Source organism: Puma concolor, chromosome E1 (assembly GCF_028749965.1).
Source record: "Puma concolor isolate L17-30 chromosome E1, mPumCon1.1.hap2, whole genome shotgun sequence".
Lineage (NCBI taxonomy): Eukaryota > Metazoa > Chordata > Mammalia > Carnivora > Felidae > Puma > Puma concolor.
The window spans coordinates 58,719,871-58,744,165 of NC_141680.1; the positions used below are offsets into that span (position 1 = coordinate 58,719,871).

Consider the following 24,295-nt stretch of genomic DNA (forward strand, 5'->3'; position numbering starts at 1 on the left):
AAAAAGTCACTGGGGCGCCTGGGTGGCGCAGTCGGTTAAGCGTCCGACTTCAGCCAGGTCACGATCTCGCGGTCCGGGAGTTCGAGCCCCGCGTCGGGCTCTGGGCTGATGGCTCAGAGCCTGGAGCCTGTTTCCGATTCTGTGTCTCCCTCTCTCTCTGCCCCTCCCCCGTTCATGCTCTGTCTCTCTCTGTCCCAAAAATAAATAAAATGTAAAAAAAAAAAAAAAAAAAAGTCAGGCTTATTGAGATATGATTTACATCAAAAGTAAAATTCACCCTTTTCAGTATGCAGTTCTATGAATTTTGACAAACACATACAGTTGTGTAACCACCATCATAATCAAGATACAGAACATTTCCACCACCCCTAAATGTTTCTTCATGCCCTTCTGTGGGCACCCCCTCCCTGCACCCCCAGGCCCTGGCAACCACTGATCTGTTTTCTATCCCTATAGTTTTGCCCTTTCCAGAATGACAAGACATATTCTTTACAACACTTACATAAAATAGCCAAAGGCCTCTCCCAACTCGCACACAACGCTGTGTGTTCAGTTGCCTTATGACCCTCTTGCGTATGCTAGGAGGGAGAACCCAGGGTCTGAGGCTTACAAAGGGCAAGAAAATTCGCTGCAGCTTGAGAAGCCTACACATGGTCTCCTGAGAGCAGGACACATCCTGGTGGGAGGGGGAGCCGCTCTTTAAAGTCCAAAAACAAAGGCCTCATTTTAAACTGTCCCCGTGTAAACCTCCCAGCTTCCTCTTCCCTGACTGCACAGCATTAGACACAACTAGGTTTCCTTCCGGTTTAGATGAATTTCTGGGTTAAAGGAAAACATGAATTACTGTGGCTGGAACTGGATATAGATGAGTAAGAAAATTCTGCTAGGCTAAGAAGCTTGAGTTTCAGTAGAATATTCTTCGTGTCAGAGCTGGCTTGACCTCACACTGAGTTATTTGGGCCTTGCAAAAGACTGAAGTTTTACTGAATTCTGCAGGAAGCGCTCAAGACCTAGGCTGGTCTTGGGTTAGGGTTGAGGTTAGGGTTCTATGCACACAAAGGAAATAATTATGTGACCTGATAGAGATATTAGCTAAAGCTACAATCATACTGCAATATAAAAATATATCAGATCAACACACTGCATACCTTAAACTTACACAATGTTATATGTCAATTATATCTCAGTTAAAATACATAAATTAAAAGAAAGGGAGAATGAAAGGCAAGCAGAGACTTTGTAAATATAAACATATTTACATACATCTATCTGAGAAAGGACTCCTATTTTCTTAGTATTTCCTTACCAAGAAAGAAAAAGCAGATGACCTCGTAGAAAAATCAGATAAGCTAATGGAAAAGATTTGAACGGACACTTCACAAAGGAGGAATCCAAATGGCCAATAAACAAACATAAAGGTGCCCGTCCTCATGAGTCATCAGGAAAATGAAAATTAATTCTTGGGGCACGTGGGTGGCTCAGTTGGTTAAGTGTCCAACTCTTGATTTCAGCTCAAGACATGATCTCTCAGTTCATGAGATGAAGCCCCACTCTGGGCTCCGTGCTGACAGCGTGGAGGCTGCTTGGGATTCTCTCCCCCCCCTCTCTGAGCCCCTCCCCCCCCCCCACTGTCTACCGATTTGTGCGTTCTCTCTCTCTCTCAAAATAAATAAATAGAAGAAAAAAGAAAAACAAAATTAATTCTACACACCCACCAGAATGAGAAAGAGAAAATACGAGGTGCTGGAGATTTCTAAACCATGCAAAATTGGTGTCAAAACAGCTTTGGGGAACGGTTCAGCAGTTATCCACAACAGCGTCCTCCCGTGCCCTGGCAATGCCCATCCCAGGTATACTCGGAACAGAGGTGGGTCCACGTGCGCAACAAAATACACACAATGGGATGGTCACAACGGCACTATTCGCGACAGCCCGGAACAGACGGCCGAATGCTGTAAACCGTAGGGTGGATAAACTGGGGTGTACTCACACAGGAAACACACGTGCAACAAGCATAATCGCTACATGCGATGAGGTGAGCAAATCTCACAAACACTGAGTGAAAGGAAGCAGACATAAAAGGGCCATATGCACGGTTCCACTGACATAAAGATCAAATCAGGAAAGAAGAGAGGACAGAGGACAGGCTGAGTTACAGGTAGTGACAGGAAGGGGTATCAGGGCAGCTTCTGGGAGGCTGGCCCGGTTCTAGTTCTTGATCTGGATGCTGGTCATAGAGGTGGGTGGGCTTGTGAAAATCAGGTGTACATACGATGTTACCTTTCAGTGTATCCGTTATACTTCAGGAAGCATAATTTTTACTTTTATTTAAAAAAATTTTTTTAATCTTTATTTTTGAGAGAGAGACAGTGTGTGAGCAGGGGAGGAACAGAGAGAGAGGGAGACACAGAAACTGAAACAGGCTCCAGGCCCCGAGCTGTCAGCACAGAGCCCGACGCGGGGCTTGAACTCACAAACCGTGAGATGATGACCTGAGCGGAAGTCGGACGCTCAACCGACTGAGCCACCCGGACGCCCCCAGAAGCATAATTTTCAAAGGACAAGCCGGCCCCATGTAAATAGATCCGGAATGATCTCCAAGATGTGCTATTTGATTAAGAAGCAAGAAAAAAAAAAAACAACCAAGGGCTGAAGTGGGAATGGGGTGTGCAGTGACGCTCTAACACCCGCCTCCACTCCCTCCCGGCATTCCACTCTCCAGCTGCTGAGAATGTTGGCCACTGACAGCCCACTGCGGCTCCTTCGCCAGGAATCAGGAACCAGAGCCTCCTGGTCCAAGAAAGTGCCCTGGACTTCCCCTTCATATGACCACCACAGGGCAGTCAGCAACCAGCGAGACCTGGGCAGGGCATACAAAAGGCCAGGCCCCTTGCCTCAAGGTCGGGCGACGCTGTGACCCAAGTTGTCTTCCAAAGCTTCCCAAGGAACCAGGCCGGAGCGAGTGTCTACCAAGACCCCACCGTTGTTCAGTTTTGCTCCCCTGCCCCATCTGGCTTCTGCTGTCCCCGTTGTCAGGACAGCCTTCCTTCAATAAACAGATTTCACAAAGGTCTCCGTCTCACATTTGTTTCCAGAGAACCTGGTATCAGCAGCTGCCTAAGGAAGCGGACTCTGCGGGTGCAAGTTGGGGGTAGGTTACCTACCAGCCAGATGGCAAGGAGGACCCATCCCCCGACACGGTCCCTGGCGTGTTATGGTAAGTGTACCACTGGCTGGCTTACGGGAAATGCAAGTGAAATTGTTTCCTTAAAACTGTAGAAGTGGGTGGCTATTATTAAGACCCATCCATTCACCAAAACAGGAGAAAGTCTCGGACACAGCAGTCAACAATTTAAAGCCAAGTAGGACAGGCAGTCAGCCTCCTTTGGCAAATTTTAAAGACCGCCATTTCCTGCAGCCACAGGGACCTAACTTTAAGGAGTGGAGGACAAAAAGAAGGCTGTGCTCTTAGCCCAGGTAAGTCTATGAAGGCAAAGTCGGGGCTCTGATGGGGCAAGAGTGGCCTCTGAGGCTTGAGAAGGGGCTATCTATGTACACTCACTGGAGAACCATGAACCCCAGAGTCCCTCGACTCCCTCTCCTTGGAAGACAGGCGGCACGGCGCTCTCACACAAGACAAGCTCCTTACAAGACAATGCTTGCCCTGCAAAGGACCTGCCCATCTTCCGTCTTCCCCCATGCCCATAGACCATAATTAGGGTCAAATCTCAGCATTATTCGCTTGGGGCCCGCTAGGCCTGCTAAGGGTGGGGCGGGGGGGAGGCGGGGTGGCACGCGGATTTTTATGCCAAAGATGTGCAGGCCCAGGCTAACACGGACACAGATAGGACTAGAAGCATACGTGGGAGTGGTCCGAGGGCACTGGGGCAAGGAGTGTGGAATATAAAGCTGGATGAGGGACAGCCCACTGGTTACGGGGACATTCTCTCGTGACACAGAATTAGCACCTTGGCAAGCTCCCTGGGTCTAACGTGCTGGGGAAGGTGGCCTCTTGGGAGCTTAGAAAAGCAACGGACCATACTAAATGATAGCAGAACTGGTGCAGCAGTCGCCGGAAGAAAAGATCAAAGGCTTGCAGAAGCAGGTACACTGGGATGGGTCTGCCACACAGGAAAACACACCAGCTGGCCATGTCCTGTGGGGGAGCCTAGAAGAGTCCAGTTACCAAAGCCTAGACACTGCCGCTCACACTGGTTGCCAACGTGAATCCTGCCTCACGTATCAGGGACTTCCTCTTCCTTGGCCCTGCAACCCAAGACGAGACCTCCATCAAATCTCATTTGGACAACTGGCTCTCCTTCACCTGTCCCCACAACCCCCTAAATCATCTTCTACACTGTCATCTGAGTGATCTTTCAAAATGTGTATTATATGACACCCAGTTTAAAACCCACTAGTTGGGACACCTGGGTGGTCAGTTGGTTGAGCATCCCCACTCTTGAGTTCGGTTCAGGTCATGACCCCAGGGGTTGTGGGATTGAGCCCCAAATTGGGCTCATGCTGAATGTGGAGGCTGCTGAAGGTTTCTCTCTCTCTCCTTCTGCCCCTTTCTCCCACTTATACTCTCTCTCCAAAAAAAAAAAAATTTTTTTTAAACCCATAAAACCCATTAGAGGTTCCCCATGGCTACCGGAGAAAAGTCCGAAGCCTGAAGAAAAGCATACAACGTCCCTCCGTCTAGGCCTGGCTCCACAGCCCTCTGGATGCTACACTTCAGTTAAATGGAATCGTCTGGAACACACAAACCACCTTCCCTTCTTTAGATGCCTTTCTGCCTTTGCTCATCAGCCCCTCCTCCGACACGTTCAGGTTTCCTGGCTCGTGGATAAGTTCCTTAGGGCAGGGACTGCATTTGCTCTGCCTTTGTGTCTCTCGTGTTCAACATTAGCCTGGAATGTCACAAGTGTTCAATAAAATGTTAAACGAAGGAAGGAATGATTGAGTCAGTCAATCAACGATTTGTGTCACGGGGAGGGGAGAAAAAGATCAACGGCATGGTGTAATGATTAGTAAAGAAAACTGTATTCTCAACCAGTACAGACACCAAATTAAGGCAAGAACAGAAAAGAAACTATTTCTTCCTCTTCCTTCTCTTCTTCTCCCTTTTATAATTCTCTTCCATTTATAATCCAACCTGATTTTGAAATACTTTTTTTTTTAAGCTTTATTTATTTATTTTGAGAAAGAGAGAGAGACAGCAGGGAAGGGGCAGAGAGAGAGAACTCCTAACAGTTCTCTTGGAGCTCGAACTCACCAACCATGAGATCATTCATCTGAGCCAAAATCAAGAGTAGGATGCTTAACTGACTGAGCCACCCAGGAGTCCCTTGAATATAGAGAAGGTAACCCACCAGCAGTCAACAGCTACTAAAAACTACTGTTCCTCATTCATCTCCAGCAAAGTTTCTTCTCCAGAGAATTTCTCTCCTTTCTCTCATAATCTCAGGTTACGCTACAACTGCCTTCTATAGCTTCTCTTCATATTACTATACCCTGAAGTCCGCACACCAGACAGATAAAACCACCATCCCTGTCTTCCATCTCAAAGCAAGGCAGTACGTCTAACATGGAACATCCTGTTTCACTAACCTTGGCCAATGCAGAAAATGTAGCTAAAGGAAGGAGCAAACGTAGTTGATGTTTTTTTGCATTAAAAAAAAAAAAAAAAAAAATCCAGGCAGTAGTTGCAAACTATCTTCCCCAAGATACTTATCACTTATCTGCACAAAGCTGTTATTTAACAAAGTAATACAGATGCAATCAGGGTTAGGCACGGGGAGGTGGTGCTGGCAACATTCCACTTTTTGATCCGGGTGGTGGGTAAAAGGGCGTCTGTTTACGGTTTCTTTAAACTGTAGGCATATGGTTTACATAGTTATGAATATTTCACAAGTCACAATAAAAAAGCGAGAAGAAAACTCATAGGAAATAAATTAAAAGGAGTTGTTTAAAAAAAAAAAAAAAAAGAAAGTAAGGGGTACCTGGGTGGCTCAGTGGGTTGAGTGTCTGACTTCAGCTCAGTTCGTGGTCTCGCAGTTCATGAGTATGAACCCCGCATCGGGCTCATTGTTGTCAGCATGGAGCTTGCTTGGGATTCTCTCTCTCTCCCCCCCTTCTCTTTCTGCCTCTACCCTGCTCACAAGCTCTCTCTCAAAAAGAAATAAGCTTTGTCCATCTGGGTTGACTCAGTCGGTTAAGCATCCGACTTCAGCTTGGGTCACGTTCTCACTGCTTGTGAGTTCGAGCCCTGCTTCGGGCTCTGTGCCGGCAGCTCAGAGCCTGGAGCCTGCTTCAGATTCTGTGTCTCCCTCCCTCTCTGCCCCTCCCCTGCTCACAATCTCTCTCTCTCTCTCTCTCTCTCTCTCTCTCTCTCTCTCTCTCTCTCTCCTTCTCTCTCTCTCCAAAAATAAACATTAAAAAATTTTTAAAAAGAAGGAAATTCTGACACCTGCTACAACATGGATGAACCTTGCAGACATCATGCTAAAGCCAGACACAAAAGGACAAATACTGTAAGATTCTACTTATATGAGGTAGCTAGTCAGATTCAGAGACAGAAAGTGAAGAGTGGACGCCAGGGGCTGGGGGTTGGGGAGAATGGGGTGTTAGCGTTCAGTGGGTACAAAGTTTCAGTTTTACAAGATGGAAAGTGTTCTGGAGATCTTGCACAACAAGTTTACCGCTGAACTGTAGGCTTCAAATAATTAACATGGTACGCTTTATGTTATGTGTATTTTGTCACAATTTTTTAAAAAACTATTAAAGCTCACTTATTGAACTGAGCAGTATGGTCACCTCTGGGAGGAAACTAGGAACAGGGAATAATAAGGAAGCAGGAATATTAATAAGGAAGCTATTTTTTAAAATACTTAAGTAAGGGGTGCGTGGGTGGCTCAGTCAGTTGAGAGACCGACTTCGGCCCAGGTCATGATCTTGCGGTCTGTGGGTTCGAGCCCCACGTCGGGCTCTGTGCTGACAGCTCAGAGCCTGGAGCCTGCTTCGGATTCTGTGTCTCCCTCTCTCTGTCCCACCCCCACTCATGCTTTGTCTCTCTCTGTTGCAGAAATAAATAAACATTAAAAATAAACAAATAAATAAGCAAATAAGTAAGTAAGTAAGTAAATAAATAAATAAATAAATAAAATACTTAAGTAATACTGTCTATAAAGCCCTAAACCGTATTTGAAAAACGGGATTATTCATTCTCCAGTTTAGGCGTTTCATAGTCTGGATTTTCTTTTACTCTCAGATTATTAAAAACTAGGCTGTATCCATCATGAATCAAATGGTTCTAACAGTGAATCATTGCACACTGGCACCAAGAGGATGAAGCCACCTGATTCCATATTCCTCTTCATGCTTATTCTGATCTTGTTACTGTTCTCCACAAGCCCCCAACCCCACTCGGCAAGCCACACCCTTTCTGTAGTTCACTAAACAATTAAACCATTATTTTATTAATTTCCTTAATTTTCCCACTCTATGTATTTTCCTAGAACTGTCTCCTTTCCTGCTCAGCAGTGGGCCCTTTTCCTATTTTTTTTTTAATGTTTATTTATTTTTGAGAGACAGAGAGTGAGCAAGGGAGAAGCAGAGAGGGAGACACAGACTCCGAAGCAGGCTCTAGGCTCTGAGCTGTCAGCACAGAGCCTGACGCGGGGCTCGAACCCCACGAACCGTGGGATCACGACCTGAGCCTAAGTCAGATGCTTAACCGACTAAGCCACCCAGGAGCCACCCCCCGTTTTTTTTTTAATGTTTATTTATTTTTGAGAGAGAGTGAGCAGGGGAGAAGCAGAGAGAGAGGGAGCCCTTTTGCTATTTTTACAAAAAAAATTTAAATGCTTCTATTTTAAAAAAAATTTCAAGTTCAAATATATATTCACACAGAAAAATACAAAGTCAGGAGTATGTACCTCCCCTCACTGATGTAGCCCGAGAGTTACCACTGTGAACGGGTAAAATGCATTATTCTCTTATGTATTTTATGCACCTACAAATATAAATACACAAAAAAGCATACAAATACACATATATTGTTATGCACTGTAATTTTTATCAGAAATGAAACTGGATTCTATAGGATACATAACAACTTGCTTTTTTCAGCACACCATGTGGTCACAGACGTATTTTTATCTCAGTGGGGTACAAATCTACTTTATTTTTGGTTGAATACCAGTTCTTAGTGTAGACACACTATAATTTCTTTAACAACTCCTGCCTGATGTGTGCAAAGCCCACATGTCTGGTGTCAAAAACGAGTTAGCATTGTGGCAGAATATTGAGAGAAGAGGAGTAAGTTTCTCCTTTACTCAGAGATTCAGAGAGATGAAACAGGTGGCTCAAGGGTATGCATAACTAGAAATGCAATAAATATGGCCAAACTAAATGCCAAAGACAGCTGTAGTACAATTTATAAGGGAAGGAGGAAGGAAAGACAAGAGCATGCAAAAGGCAAGTAACTCAATCTACAACACACACCCACATACACACAGAAAAGAGGCACGTTCCTGTCATGGACTCTCATATCAAAATTCTTATGTTAAAGCCCTAACCCTCAATGTGACTATATTTGGAGGGGAGGCTTTTGGGAGGTGATTAGGGTTAGGTGAGGTCATAACGGTGGGCCTCTCAAGATGGGATTAGTGCCCTTATAAGGAGGGAAGAGAGAGAGCACTTTCTTTCTGCCATGTGGGGACAGAGCAAGAAGACAGTCACTTGCAAGAAACCCTCACCAGAATGAAATCTGCCAGCACCTTGATCTCGGCCTTCTTGCCTCCAGAACCTTGAGTGATGGATACCTGTTGTTTAGCCCCCTAACTTATGGTATTTTGTTTTAGTAGCCTGGGTAGACCAATCCAGGCTCTAAGGCAACGCATGCCAGGGTACCTGTATTGTGACCCACCTGTCTGATTACACTGGGGCCAGGGCACAAACGAAACGGCAGATAGGGGGCGCCTGGGTGGCTCAGTCAGTCTGACTCTTGATTCTGGCTCAGGTCACGATCTTGCAGTTTTGTTTGTTTGTTTTTTTTCAACGTTTATTTATTTGTGGGACAGAGAGAGACAGAGCATGAATGGGGGAGGGGCAGAGAGAGAGGGAGACACAGAATCGGAAACAGGCTCCAGGCTCTGAGCCATCAGCCCAGAGCCCGATGCGGGGCTCGAACTCACGGACCACGAGATCGTGACCTGGCTGAAGTCGGACGCTTAACCGACTGCGCCACCCAGGTGCCCCCAATCTTGCAGTTTTAAGATCAAGCCCCAAGTGGGGCTCTGCACTGAGCATGAACCTGCTTGGGACTCTCTCTCTGCCCTTCTCCCACTTACGTGGGCTCCCCCCACCGCCCCAACAAAATAAAGAAACTTTTTTAGTGTTTATTTTTGAGAAAGAGAGAGACAGAACATGAACGGGGGAGAGGCAGAGAGAGAGGGAGACACAGAATCGGAAGCAGGCTCCAGGCCCTGAGCCATCAGCCCAGAGCCTGACGCGGGGCTCGAACTCACGGACCGCGAGATCGTGACCTGAGCTGAAGTCGGACGCTCAACCGACTGAGCCACCCAGGCGCCCCGAAATATTTTTTAAAAAGAGTAACACTGCAGGGGCTCCTGGGTGGCTCAGTCAGTTGAGCCTCCAACTTTGGCTCAGGTCATGATCTCACGGTTCATGGGTTTGAGCCCCATGTCGGGCTCTGTGCTGACAGCTCAGAGCCTGGATCTTGTTTCAGATTTTGTCTCCCTCTGTCTCTGCCCCTCACCCACCCATACTCTGTCTCAAAAATAAATAAACATTTAAAAAAATTTAAAAAGGAGTAAAACTGCAGATAAAACCCACACATGGTATCCAGTTGAAGTGCTAGCTGTCCCACAGAGGCTGTTCCTTGTGTCCTTAACTACGCCCTGCCTTCGGTTCGGACTGCCCACAGTCCTGGAGTCTGAACCATCTTTACCGTTAATGCCACTGTTCTAGTTCAGGCACCGTGTATCTTCCTTCCTATCTAAAACAAACCACGACCTAACTGGCTCCTTATCTCGTCTTTCCAATTTACTCTCTACACCGTGAGATGATTTAAAGAATTAATTTTCTGGGGGCACCTGGGTGCTCAGTCAGGTAAGTGTCCAACTTCGACTCAGGTCATGATCTCAGGGTTCATGGGTTCGAGCCCCGCATCAGGCTCTGTGCTGACAGCTCGGAGCCTTGGAGCCTGCTTCGGATTCTGTGTCTCCCCTCTCTCTGCCCCTCCCCTGCTCACTCTTTCTTTCCTTCAAAAATAAATAAACATTTTTAAAAATGTAAAGAAATTCAGTAACAGTAGGGTGCCTGGGTGGCTCAGTCGGTTAAGTGTCTGACTTCAGCTCAGGTCTTGATCTCAAGGTCCATGAATTCGAGCTCCACATCAGGCTCTGTGCTCACAGCTAAGAGCCTGGAGCCTGCTTTGGATTCTGTGTTCTCTCTGCCCCTCCCCCCAAATAAATAAACATTAACAAAAAAATTAACTTTCTGGGGGTACTTGGGTGGCTCAGTCAATTAAGCATCCGACTCTTGATTTCGGCTCCAGTCATGATGTCAGTTATGAGATTGAGCCCCAAGTCGGGAGCCTGCTTAAGACTCTCTCTCTCCCTCTCCTCCTGCCCCTCCCCAGCTCATACACACGCATGCTTTCTCTCTGTCTCTCAACAATGAAAAAGAATTAACTTTCTGAAAGGCAAATCAAATCATAATAGCTGTCATTTTTGGAAAACTTAAAATATATCTGCAAGATAGGTATTTTTATAGATGGGGAAACTGAGGCTCACTGATGGCTAATATGTTAACCAACACCAAGAAGCTACTCAGTGGCAAAGCAACTCATGACTATGACCTTCTTTACTGCCTTAGAAAGAAAGGCATAAACTTCTCAATACGACCCTCATCGCCCTTCCAACATGGGCCCAGTCTGTCTTTCCAGCCTCACCTCCCACCAACATACCTCATGACCCAATCCTTACAGTCTGCTCACCCTTCTGGAAACCCAATCTTAGTCGCTTCCTCACATTGCTTGTTAATTCTGCCTTAGTGACCTTCCCGACACCCACTAGGGAAATCCTGCTCATCCCACTCGGTTCAAGGAGTCGTCTCGCAGAGCCAGCGCCCTGGGTGGAAATCATCCTCACTCCCCTCTGCTCCCAGAGCACTCTGGCCCTGTCTCTCACACAGTCACACAGGACTTACCGGAACACATCACAGTCGGGAGCAACCTGTCTACCCCATCATACCGCGAGCTCCTCGGGGCAGGGGCAAGCCTTCTTCATCTTTGCACTCCCAGCTGCTAGCGCAGTATATGACCCACAGATATTTACTGAACAAATGAATGACTGTGACGGACACAACGCTCTGTATGGCCCAAACTCTACTTTGTAAATGGATACATTGCCAAGTTGTGTTAAATAGCTTGCTCTCCCTGCACACCTGTGGATAAAAGGGCTGAATTTACAGAGACTTGATGCAAGTACAGCTTTTAGGTGTATCTCTGTTGGGGGGGGGGGGAAGACCCACCTGTGCCTACCTTGATTCTTACGGCCAGCTGTGCAGCCCTGGCTGCAGGGAGCAGGACACAGAACCCGTGTCAAGGGGGTCTGGTGACACAACACGCGAGATGGCGCATCAGAGGCCGGACTGGAACTCAGCTGCTTTCCTCTAAGGTGAGATGATAGATCTGAACTCAGGTAGGGTCGAGGTATCACTTGATTCTTGGACAATCCTGAGGTCACCACGCCTCTAAATAACTTAGAGTTTTAGCAGTAATCTGCCTCAACAAAAGAAGCCCTCACTCAATAAAGGAGCAAAAAATCAGCACCAGCTCTTCCACCCCATAGGAAGGCGAAGGATGGTCTTTATTTAACATTTTACAACGGTGATGTACAAACGCAGGGATCTCAGCTCCTCTATATATGGGGACCAGAACAGAAAGACCATCAGAAGCCCTGTTGACCGCTTAAGACAATTACTTAAAAACCAGTGACTATTCTCTCCACACAAAACTATCGGTAGCTGCAGAAATAACCAACCTGAAAGGGTAGCAGTACAGCCAACATTGTTTTTACCCTGGCTTCTTTTTACCCAGCAATCCCAAGACATTCTTCAAGCATCACATTCCCATAAAGTCAGAACTATCCCCCTTTACCAGTGGGTAATCTGAGAGCCTCAGTGATACATTTGCCAAGGTTGCAAAGGGTCTAGTGGTTAAGATGTAAACAAAACCTGAAATCTTGACTTCAGCCTCTCTTCAACCATCCATGTCTATGCACGCTCTAGTTCATTAAATCTGACCCCTGGGACTTGATACTAAATTTGACGTTGACGGATTATCCCAAGTGGGAGATCGGCAGGGCTCCAGTAAAAACTACAGGCTGAGTGATGCGTTTGCAAGCGGTATTCTTTTTAGTTTGACCATTCAGAAATGACAGGAAATACCACAAGTCCCACAAGCCAGGAAGTCTATGGCACTTATATTTTATGTAACAATTTATTTCAACATCTTCCACTCCTTATCTTCATTCTCCCTCGAAGGAGGAGCTGCTCGGTGGCTTTAAAAGGTTGTTCCCGGGGTGCCTGGGTGGCTCAGTCGGTTGGGCGTCCGACTTCGGCTCAGGTCATGACCTCGCAGTCCGTGAGTTCGAGCCCCGCATCAGGCTCTGGGCTGACAGCTCAGAGCCTGGAACCTGTTTCGGATTCTGTGTCTCCCTCTCTCTCTGACCCTCCTCTGCTCATGCTCTGTCTCTCTCTATCTCAAAAATAAATAAATGTTAAAAAAAATTTTTTTTTTTAAATAAAAGGTTGTTCCCTTTCCTCCACAACCGGATGCCCACATACTGACCCTGGGGGACATGTTGCTAGAGAGTATAAGTCAAGTCCTCAGAACTCAAGCTACAAGTCCATGTTCAATCTCTGGGCCGTCCCCCAAACAGGTATGATGTGCAGTAACAACAAAACACAGAGGTCAGACCAGCAGATGGAATATACACCAAACAGCAGCTCTCTCAAGGGACACTCAGAGAGAACATGTCCCTGCCACTCGGTCTACTTTTAGATCTCTGTCTGCATCTCACAAATTACACTTGATGATCTACTAGGACAGACTCACAGACAGGATATGCACAGAGTTCCTGAGCACACGTGCTCTGAATAGCAGAAACCGGAGTGCTTCAGGCTCTGGGGCTGGACGGCTAGGTTCAAATCCCAATTCAACCACGTACAGGCTTAGTGATCCTTGTTTAAATTCTTTGCGTCCATGTTCCTCATCTGTCAAATAAGGACCTTCCTCACCAGGGTGTGAGGACAAAATGACATAACATGTATGAAGAGCTTAGAGCAACCAGGCCTGACAAATAGTAAGTGTTCAATGAATGTTAGCCATGATCATTATGAAATAATGTGTGGGGAAAGAAAAGGAAATGTGCCACGTTTGTTCTGTATACCTTCTTTTTTTTAAAATTTTTTTATTAATGTTTTATTTTTATTATTTTTGAGACAGAGAGAGAGTGAGCCAGGGAGGGGCAGAGAGAGAGGGAGACACAGAATCCAAAGCAGGCTCCAGGCTCTAAGCTTTCAGCACAGAGCCCGAAGCGGGGCTCAAATTCATGAACCGTGAGATCATGACCTGAGCCGAAGTCCGATGCTTAAACCATTGAGGCCCACAGGCGCCCCCTGTATACATTATTTCTATATATATCTGAAGTTACTCCAATTTGCTTTATTAATCTGAAATGATGATATCTCCTGAAAACATCTGCTCTTACAACATTAAGCATATTTAATGATGACTACATAGAAACAACAACCAAAATGTCAATACTCCTTTAGAAAAAGCCTCAAACTTCAGGTCAGGGCTGCTCTTTAGGGCTTCAGGAAGACCTCAGTCCTTCACAGGCTCACAGAGAAGCATAAACAGGGCAGCTGAACCAGGAGTCTGCCAGCCAGAAAAAACCTCAGTAGGAACCAAAAGAAGTATTTATTTGTTTTAAAATAATCTTTATGGAGCGCCTGGGTGGCTCAGTCGGTTAAGCGTCCGACTTCAGCTCAGGTCATGATCTCACGGTTTGTGAGTTTGAGCCCCACGTCGGGCTCTGTGTCAACAGCTCAGAGCCTGGAGCCTGCTTCAGATTCTGTGTCTCCCTCTCTCTCTGCCCCTCCTCCACTCGCATTCTGTCTATCTCAAAAATAAATAAAAACATTTCAAAAAAAATCTTTATGGTCTGAAAAGGTCAAAATTAAAAAAAATAATACACTATTCTCACACAAGAAGAAAGAGGAAAAGAAAGGAAGTAATTGACGTAAAAAGAAAGGGCCATTTTTCAAGCACGAATTGACTCCCAGGGAGGGAGGCACAATTCTTACCTGTCTCTGTCAAAACAAAACAAAACAAAACAAAACAAAATAAAACAAAACACCAAAGATTCTTCTACTCTAATTGCTAAGGCACCAGTAACAAAATCAGAGAGCGGACATTTGGTGAGCATGAGCTGGCATGACCGAATACGAAGCAAGAAGGGATGTGGTATTTTGAAAGCACTCCTGGTCTGTGAATTAGGGGAGGGGGTCACTCCAGATAGAAAGGGAGAAACCAGTGAAAACCCATCATCAAAATATGTTTTTTAATTAAAGCTCAAGATGGGAGACAGCCACTGGATGAATCTCCCTAAAGGAAAAAAAAAAAATTCTCCAGGTCACTTATCCACCGAAAAGTCTTCAATATGCCCCACAGCCTACAGGTAAGAGTCAAAAGCCTTAGGGGTAATGCAGCCCCCACCTACCTTCCCAACCGTGTCTCACCATCAGGAAATGTCTACTCTTGCCAGCCTGGCTTCCTTATTTGTTCCCAGGAGAAACAGACCATGCTCACTTCAGCTTGGTGTCCCCAGCGCCCATCACAGTACCTGGCACACAGCAGTCGCTGGGTGAAGGTTTGCTGGTTTGACAACAACGGGAAAACGCTCGGGCCTGTGCTCTGCACCCGCTCCTGGAAAGCCCCTTCCCCACCCGTCTGGTAAAAGCCTAGGCCTCTCCAAAGGCTCGCTCAACACCGTCCGCCTCTTCTCAACACGAGCATGAGGGGGTCAGGCCTGCCGTTCTCCTCTCCTGCTCGCAAGCCCCACAGCATCCAATCACTTCGGACCTCTCCAGCTATTTACGCATCTCCTGTTCCTGTGTTTCATCTGCCCCACTGACCCAGGAGTTTCTGGAGGAAGGCAGGGCTTTTTGAAGCAATGAGAAGCAGTGGAAAGGTCATCGACCTGTGGCCAGGCAGACCTAGTTATTGGAGTTTGGGAAAACTTTATGTAAACAAACACTTAGAACAGTGCCTGGAACAGAGCATGCACTTATCATTGGTCATTTCTTAGAACCTCAGTTCTCTTGCTTATGAAACGGGATTAATAATTGGGGCACCTGGGTGGCTCAGTCGGTAAAGCGTCCGACTTCTCAGGTCACGATCTCATGGTCCAGGAGTTTGAGCCCCCGCTTCGCGCTCTGTGCTGACAGCTCTGAGCCTGGAGCCTGCTTCAAAGTCTGTGTCTCCCTCTCTCTCTGCCCTCCCCAACTCACGCTGTCTCTCTTGGTCTCTCTCAAAAATAAATAAACATTAAAAAAATTTTTTTAATAGGATTAATAATAAATCTTCTGGTGCACCTGGCTGGATCAGTTGCAGAGCATCAACTCTTGATCTTGAGATCATGAGTTCAAGCCTCACATATTAGGTATAGAGCTTACTTAAAAATTAATAACAATAAATCTTCTGTCAGGTGGGTCTTACGAAGATTAGGAATAATGTCTGAAAAGTCTCTAGGACCTTCCTTAGCCACTCACTAGCCATATGGCAGGCTATTCTTCCAAAGCCTCGGGCTGGGTGTGGAGAGGATGCTACATACGTTTATGGAATGAGCTGAATGAACAGAGACATAGCCTAGTATCAATTCAGATATGAAGGGAAACCTTTTCAGTCATTCATTCAACAGCTCTTTAAGGGCTTGTCAGTATGTATCAGGCTTTGTTCTAGGTGCTAGGACGCAACAGTAAAAATAGTCCTGACCTGTGAAATATACATTCTAAATTTTTTTTTTTAATGTTTATTTATTTTTGAGAGAGACAGAGACAGAACACAAGTGGGTTAGGGGCAGAGAGAAAGAGGGAGACAGAATCCGAAGCAGCTCCAGGCTCCGAGCTGTCAGCCCAGAGCCTGACGCAGGGCTTGAACTCACAAGCTATGAGATCATGACCTGAGCCCAAGTCGGACGCTCAACCGACTGAGCCACCCAGGTGCCACCCCCACCCCCGTTTTATTTTAGTTTTTTTTTTAATGTTTATTTATTTTTGAGAGAGACAGAGACAGGATGCGAGTGGGTTAGGGGCAGAGAGAGGGAGACACAGTGAAATTTACGTCCTACAAGGAAGGGCAGATAGAAAACAGAGGGCGAGACAGAGAAATACAAGCTTCTATGGCATTAAGTGCTATGAAGAAGAGAAAAAGAGGTGGCATTTAGCAGAGACGGGAATCTCTCGGACATGCAGACATCGGGAACCTGTGAGATGTCCTCCCCCTTAGGCAGACTCCCGCAGTCTTTCCAGGGGTCAGCCTCTAGTGACTGGAGACCCGACGCCAGCCAAGGGGCTGTGGCCTGGCTCCCAGGGACCCTCTCAACTCACACCGAGCTACAGACACCTCTGAACCAATGATTACAAACTTATTTTTATAAGACTGTTTGTATTGGCCACTGAAGCCCCACGCGGAAATAAACAGGTCATAACCATACCGCTACTGGTCTGTTCCCCAGAAAGTTCAGATCACTGTTCTCTCCAAATAGGTAACCTTCGGGGTGCGTGGAGTCAAACTTCTCTCCTCCCATAATGAAGTGGCTGGCAAAATAGCTTCCTAGACAGGGAGACACAGAGACATCAAACAGAAACCAGTCAAACTAAACCAGGTAAAAAAAACTGACTCGAAAAAACGTTAATCCTTCCAACAAATAATCAGTGCAACAGTTAATAACTGTTAGGGATTTTCTCTTGATTTGGGACAATGGCACAAAGTACGCCAAACCATAGCAGCGAAAACCCAAGCTACCAACCATAAATAGATGAATTTCCCTTTTAACGTTGTTAATCGGATCCTTATTATGACCTGTCTGTAACACCATCAGCAAAAGACCAGAAGGCCCCACAATGCACATTAATGAACACATGTGCGTATTTTGTCCCTGTTTTTTTCCCTTAAACTTGAAGTGGTTATTTTCTATCCCCTGTATATTCAGGGATCTTAACTATAGGCACCAGCATGTACACACACACATACATTTCTCTGCCTGGATCTTCCTAAGCCAGTTCCTACCTAAACACACACGTCTCAGTACCTGCCTACTACTACATACATAATTCCATAACCCTCTACAACGAAGGCTGTTTCCTTTTCACATTTGCTTCAAAATGATTGTTGTTGTTTTTATTGAGAGAGAGAGAGAGAGAGAGAGGACACATAAAGGCGGAGACAGAGAGGGAGAGAGAGCGAGGGAGAAGCAGGGCTCACCCAAAGCAGGGCTCGTGCTCATCCCATGTGGGATTCGAACTCACTCACTGTGAGATCATGACCTGAGCCAAAGTCACATGCGTCACCGACTGAGCCACCCAAGTGCCCCAAGATGATTATTAAAATGAATTTATAGGGGCGCCTGGGCGGCGCAGTCGGTTAAGCGTCCGACTTCAGCCAGGTCACGATCTCGCGGTCCGTGAGTTCGAGCCCCACGTCGGGCTCTGGGCTGATGGCTCAGAGCCTGGAGCCTGTTTCCGATTCTGTGTCTCCCTCTCTCTCTGCCCCTCCCCCGTTCATGCTCTGTCTCTCTCTGTCCCAAAAATAAATAAACGTTGAAAAAAAAAATTAAAAAAAAAAAATGAATTTATATAATACAACTGTCCTTGGGGGCACCTGCGTGGCTCAGGCAGGTAAGTGTCCGACTCTCGATTTCGGTTCGGAACACGATCTTGCAGTTCATGGGATTGCGTCAGGCTCTAAGCCGACAGCACAGAGCCTGCTGGGGATTCTCTCTCACCCACCCTCCCTGCCCCTCCCCTGCTCTTGCACTCACACTCTTACTCTCTCTCAAAATAAATATCTCAAAATAAATAAATAAACATTTTTTTAAAACATAGCTGTCCTTGGGGCTCCTGGGTGGCTCAGTCGGTTGAGCGTCCGACTTCAGCTCAGGTCATGATCTCACACTCCATGAGTTCGAGCCCCACACAGGGCTCTGTGCTGACAGCTCAAGAGCCTGGAGCCCACTTCAGATTCTGTGTCTCCCCCTCTCTCTGCCCCTCCCCTTCTCATGCTCTGTCTCTCTCTGTCTCAAAAATAAATAAAAACATTACAAAAAAAATGAAAAAAAAATATATATAGCTGTCATTGACTTTACCTACCAATTACCACACAGATTATGGAGTTCGACAGGACAATAGTTTAGAACTATGAAAAGACACATGTGCACACACACACACACACACACACACACAAAACACACACCCTCAGTCCCAAATTCACTAACAGTGTGAATGGCCAGGGTTTCAGAGACATCAGTCAGGTCTTGGCCCCACCTTGACTCACGAGGAAGCAGGGATATTTTTAACACTACAGTAACTAGAGGCAATCGGTACTCAGGGGTCAGAATCCCCATCTGCCTCATCCAGACAAACTGAGGAACTGTACCAGGACGTGAGGGCACTGTAAGTCACCAAGGGAGGCTTAGGTAACACTGCAAATTCCACCTGGGAATACTTTCCAACCTAGACTTAAATGAATGCCTCTTAACATAAATTTCTTTTTTTTTTTTTAAGTTTATTTATTTTGAGAGAGAGGGAAAGTGGGAGGGAGGAGCGGGGCGGGAGAATCCTAAGCAGGCTCCGCGCACTGTCAGCGAGGAGCCCGATGTGGGGCTTGAACTCACAAACTGTGAGATCACACCCTGAGCTAAAATCAAGAGTTGGACGCTTAACCGATTGAGCCAGGCAGGCACCCCAACCCAAATTTCCATAATCTAATTATCGCATGAAGAGAAGCCATCCGAAGGAAAGGATTTATCCCCCAACACGCCTTCTCACAGCTCTCCTCACATACCCCAATTCCTGGATGAATTCAAAAAACATATGAAATGGTGAGAGGCTTCGTCATTATCTGTCACACAGCAAGAGTATAGATACGTTTTCTAAACCAGTTTCAATTTTTGTCGAAGGTTTATAGCAAACTAAACACAGTGAGATTCAGTGCTTTCAGCTGTGAAAAAGCCATAGGAAGGAAGACAGAGAAGCAAATTCCAACGGAAAAACTGAACCACATGTTCATTCGCGGGTGTTCTTCCCATGCAGCTTTACAAACACTTATTACACGAGGCAATGTGGATAAAAATCACTCACCACAAAGTGAGGCGATTCTTTAATTGAACAACAAGTAGGAAAACATTATTTGAGAGAAAAAGTGGCCAAAATCAAAGCATCACTGAGGAACTCGCGAGAGTTACCCACCAAAACCGAAAAATACAAAGTGTATGTATCTGCGGTGACAGTGCAATTCATCATTTGGGAAAGCTTAATTATCAATTATTTATGTCTCGCACTTGCAAGCCCTATTTTCCAAGTGCATAATTTATAGAGAGGGGAGGTGCCGAGTTGCCCTAAGTAGAAGCTGCCATCTCAAACAGTGGAAGTCATTTGCTGTTGAACCTTTAGCAAAATATATTTTCTATACGTTAGAGACTATATAGTTATCATCCATTCGCTGAAATTTTAAAAGTTAAAAATTTTGGGGCGCCTGGCTGGCTCGATCGGTGGAGTGTGCGAGTCTTGATCTCTGGTCAGGAGTTCGAACCCCACGTTGGGGAAAGAAATGACTTAAATAAATAAATACCATAAGATAAACAAAAAGTTAAAGGTTTCACGCTGAGGGATGGCTTGCCCAAGTCATGAATAAAGAATGGAGGGAGGAAGGTTTGGTGTCTGAACTGTACTGTTGAGTTCAGTATGGGACACGCTGAGTTTCCAGTACCTGTGAACAGTCAGGTGAGGGATGTAGGGACAAAGAAATCCAGATAATCAACTTACTGATGGTAGTGATTATCCTAGCAAGAGAAGAGCACTGATGTCTTGGGGGGTAAAGGGCTAAAGATGGTGACAGGGTTCTTTTTTTTTTTGCCATAATATTAAAAGAGAAGAAATTACCAAGAAAGTAGGGTACAGCTAGCTGTACTTTTGCCTTACATTAAAAATCAAGAGCACAAATATACACAGATTTAAAATTAGGGTCAATATATCACAGGTGAAAAAAGGACTTCTGCATTTCAGTAGAAGAGTCGATGTAAAATTCCTTTAAAAAGATGATCTCCGGGGGCGCCTGGGTGGCTCAGTGAATTGAGTGTCCGACTCTCGGTTTTGGCTCAGGTCATGATCTCACAGTTTGTGGGACTGAGCCCCGCACTGGACTCTGTGCTGACAGTACTCTCTCCCTCTCTCTCTCTGCTCCTCCCCCCAACCCGTGTGCATACACATGCGCGCACGCTTTCTCTCTCTCAAAAATAAATAAACTTAAAAAAAAAAAAGATGATCTCCCTTGGTGCACTTAAAATACAAATACCTTCTCTGTTAAAAAAATAATAATAATAAGCTTAAAGCAACCAAAAATTTGCTCGTTCCTTTCTTTGAAACGGACCCCTGTAATAACTTGCCCTAATTAGACTGGCAAGAAAGAGCAAATCTGCCTCTGCGGCCTGGATAAAGCTTTCTGTCTGTCTGCCCAGCTGTCTAAAGGGACAGATCAGCGCACAGTCATGTGCCGCTACCGCATCAGCAGACGGTAACGCCGAACACACTAACGGTCTCTGAAAACGATGCCTTTTGGCATATTTGTGCACAGTTTCACTTTTCAGCATGAACTACACTCTAAAATCAGAAATGGTAGGGGGGAAAGAACTGTACTCAAATACTTTGCCTGTTTGCTAACAGGAACACATGTGACTAATGGATAAACTGCAAGCTTTTCATTATGAGTTAGCTAGAATTTCTTAATCAGAATTCGTATTCAAATTCTTTGTGGGCTTGAAGAAGGTATATCTTGTGGTAATCATTTTACGAGATAGACGTGTGTCATCTCATCGCTTTGTACACCTTAAACTTATACAACGTCAATTATATCTCAGTAAAGGGGGAAAAAGAAGACACATCATACACGGATCTCCAACATTATATTTAAAACACAGCACGAGTGGGAGGGAGAAGGGGGAAATGGTGTTTAATGGGTATAGAGTTTCTGTTTTGTAAGAAGAAAAAGTTCTAGAGATCTTAACACTACTGAATTGTACACTTGAAAGTGGTGGAGATAATAAATTTAATGCTACATGATTTTCACTACAGTAAAGAAAAAAATAATAATAAGGTTTGGTCCAGAATGGCCAACACTAATTCAAGTTCAGGATTAAAGGAAAAAAATATTAAAGAAAAAAAGGCATCCAGGCAAAAAAGTAAAACTATTTCTAAGGGAAGAAAATTACACTAGCACTGTTCCTCCAGATCAGGGCTGTCCAATAAAAATATAACACAAGCCAAAAGAGCAAGCCCCCTACGTAATTTTTAAATTATCTAATAGCCGCATTTTTTTTTAAATTTTTTTTCAACGTTTATTTATTTTTTGGGACAGAGAGAGACAGAGCATGAACGGGGGAGGGGCAGAGAGAGAGGGAGACACAGAATCGGAAACAGGCTCCAGGCTCTGAGCCATCAGCCCAGAGCCTGACGCGGGGCTCGAACTCACGGACCGCGAGATCGCGACCTGGCTGAAGTCGGACGCTTAACCGACTGCGCCACCCAGGCGCCCCTAGCCGCATTTTTTAAAAAGCAAAATTAATTTTAATATATTTTATCTATCCCAATATTGGATATCCCAATATCCCAATAGATCCAAAATGTTTTATCAACATGCAAATCAGTGTAAAAAATATTAACAAGCTATTTACATTCTTTTTTTTTTTAAGTATGGAGTCTTCAAAATCTGGCACATATTTCCTACTGTTTACAGTGCATCTCATTTTGGACTGGCCAGGTTTGGTTTTTTTTAATGTTTATTTATGCATTTTGAGAGAGTGAACGAACAAGCAGGGGAGGTGCAGAGAGAGGGAGAGAGAGAGAGAATTCCAAGCAGGCTCCACACCATCAGCACAGAGCTGACATGGGGTCGTGAGATCATGACCGGAGCTGAAACCAAGAGTCAGACGCTCAACCAACCGAGTCACTCAGGCGCCCTTGAACTTGCCACATTTCAAGTGTTCTATGGCTACATGAAGCCAGTGGCCGCCACAGTAGAGAGCACAGCTCCAGACACTATTCCTCATCCTCTGATTTAATCTTTGTCACTATCAACACTTTCTGGCTCTACAAAAACTTCAGAGTAATTCCAAAGGAACTTGTATAGTACCGAAGGAATCCTACCCTATCAAAGACAACTTTTGAACCAAGAGCTCAAATGAGTAAATTGACTTCAACTGTCCACAAAGAAAAAGACAACTATTTGTTCCTTATGTGAAGAAGAGAAAAACCTCAGTTTTTCTGAGAAAACTGGTTTTCTGGTTTTCAGAAAAACCAAAGAGAAAAACCTCAGTTACAATTCACTATCTTAAACAATTTGCCCAATGAATTTAAGCTATTGGGCCATATTCCGAACATCACAGTGAAACTAAATATTGCTCAATTGATGTCATAATTTACATCTGATCCAATGAGACATTCTGATATGTGCCACCAAACTGCTATGAACTATAACATCACACAATAAAGAACAATTAGATCCACTTCCCATTTTCCTGCAACTCTGTATGCCTTTTATAAGATATACATATATCAAATCATCACATTGTTCACCTTAATCATTATGGGTACCCTATATATTAACAAAAACTCTAATTTAAAAAAAAAGGGGGGAGCTGGCTGGCTCAGTCCCTAGAGTATGTGACTCTTGAGTCAGGGCTGTAAATTTGAGCCCACGTTGGGGGTAGAGATTAATGAAAACTAAAATGTAAAAAAATAAAAACTGAGCCCGGGTGGCTCAGTCTGTTAAGCGTCGGACTTCGGCTCAGGTCATGATCTCACAGTTTGGCAATTCGAGCCCCGCATCAGGCTCTGTGCTGACAGCTCAAGAGCCTGGAGCCTGTTTAGGATTCTCCCTTTCTCTCTGCTCCTCCCCCACTTGTGCACAATGTCTCTGTCTCTGTCTCTCTCTCAAAAATAAAAAAATAAACATTAATAAAAAAGATTTCAAAAAATAAATAAGTTCTTTCCAAATCCATGAAATTACTGAAATGTCTGCCTACAGAAACCAGGCGTAGGAAAAAAACCCCAACTGTTTAGGCCTCTAAGTAATGGCACATTGCAAATCAAAGATTTTAAACTCAAGTCATGGAAACTTTATATTTTACAAAACAAACAAAACTCAAAGATGAGCAAGCAAAAAAATTTGATAATTTATGTGGAGTAAATGATAAAGTAAAACGTATTTGGGATTTTAGCCCCTATCTTAGGCTAAGTGGGAGTTTTTATTGCAAGATTTATAAACAATCTTCCCTTCTTTCTGCATTTTGAATGATGTCACATAAAACAACTATTCTGCCTATAAGTGAAAAATATTAATCTTCAACTTAATGGAGGTGTATGCTTGATTATTGCAAAAAAATGGAATTATATTTAAAAATAACTTTAGGGGTGCCTGGGTGGCTCAAGGTTAAGCATCAGATTTCGACTCAGATCAGGATCTCCCAGTTCATGAGTACAAACTCCTCATCCGGCTCTCTACTGTCAGTGCAAAGCTGGCTTCAGAGCCTCTGTCCTCCTCTCTCTGCCCCTCCCCCATTCTCTCTCTCTCTCTCTCTCTCTCTCTCTCTCTCTCTCTTTCAAAAATGAATAAACATTTAAAAAAGTAAATAAAGGGGCGCCTGGGTGGCTCAGTCAGTTAAGTGCCCGACTTCGGCTCAGGTCATGATCTCAGGTTTGTGAGTTCGAGCCCCACATCTGGCTCTGTGCTGACAGCTCAGAGCCTGGAGCCTGCTTCAGATTCTGTGTCTCTCTCTGCCCCTCCCCTGCTCGCTCCCTGTCTGTCTCTCTCTCTCAAAAATAAATAAACATTTTAAAAAAATAAATAAAATAAAAATAAAAATGTAAATAAAATAAATTAAAATAACTTTAAAAATAAAATAACTTTATATAAAATTTAAATATG

At 44.8% G+C, this 24,295-nt stretch overlaps 1 protein-coding gene across 7 annotated transcripts in view; it reads right to left on the reverse strand.

Moving 5' to 3' along the window:
* Positions 1–24,295, reverse strand: part of RNF157 (ring finger protein 157) — an 84,020-nt gene that overhangs the window by 42,993 nt on the left and 16,732 nt on the right. For all 7 annotated transcript variants that reach the window (XM_086688113.1, XM_086688108.1, XM_086688114.1 and 4 more), the window contains exon 2: positions 16,812–16,930. In XM_086688113.1, coding sequence (XP_086544239.1) covers positions 16,812–16,930 — 119 coding nt within the window. The remainder of the gene's footprint in view (positions 1–16,811; positions 16,931–24,295) is intronic.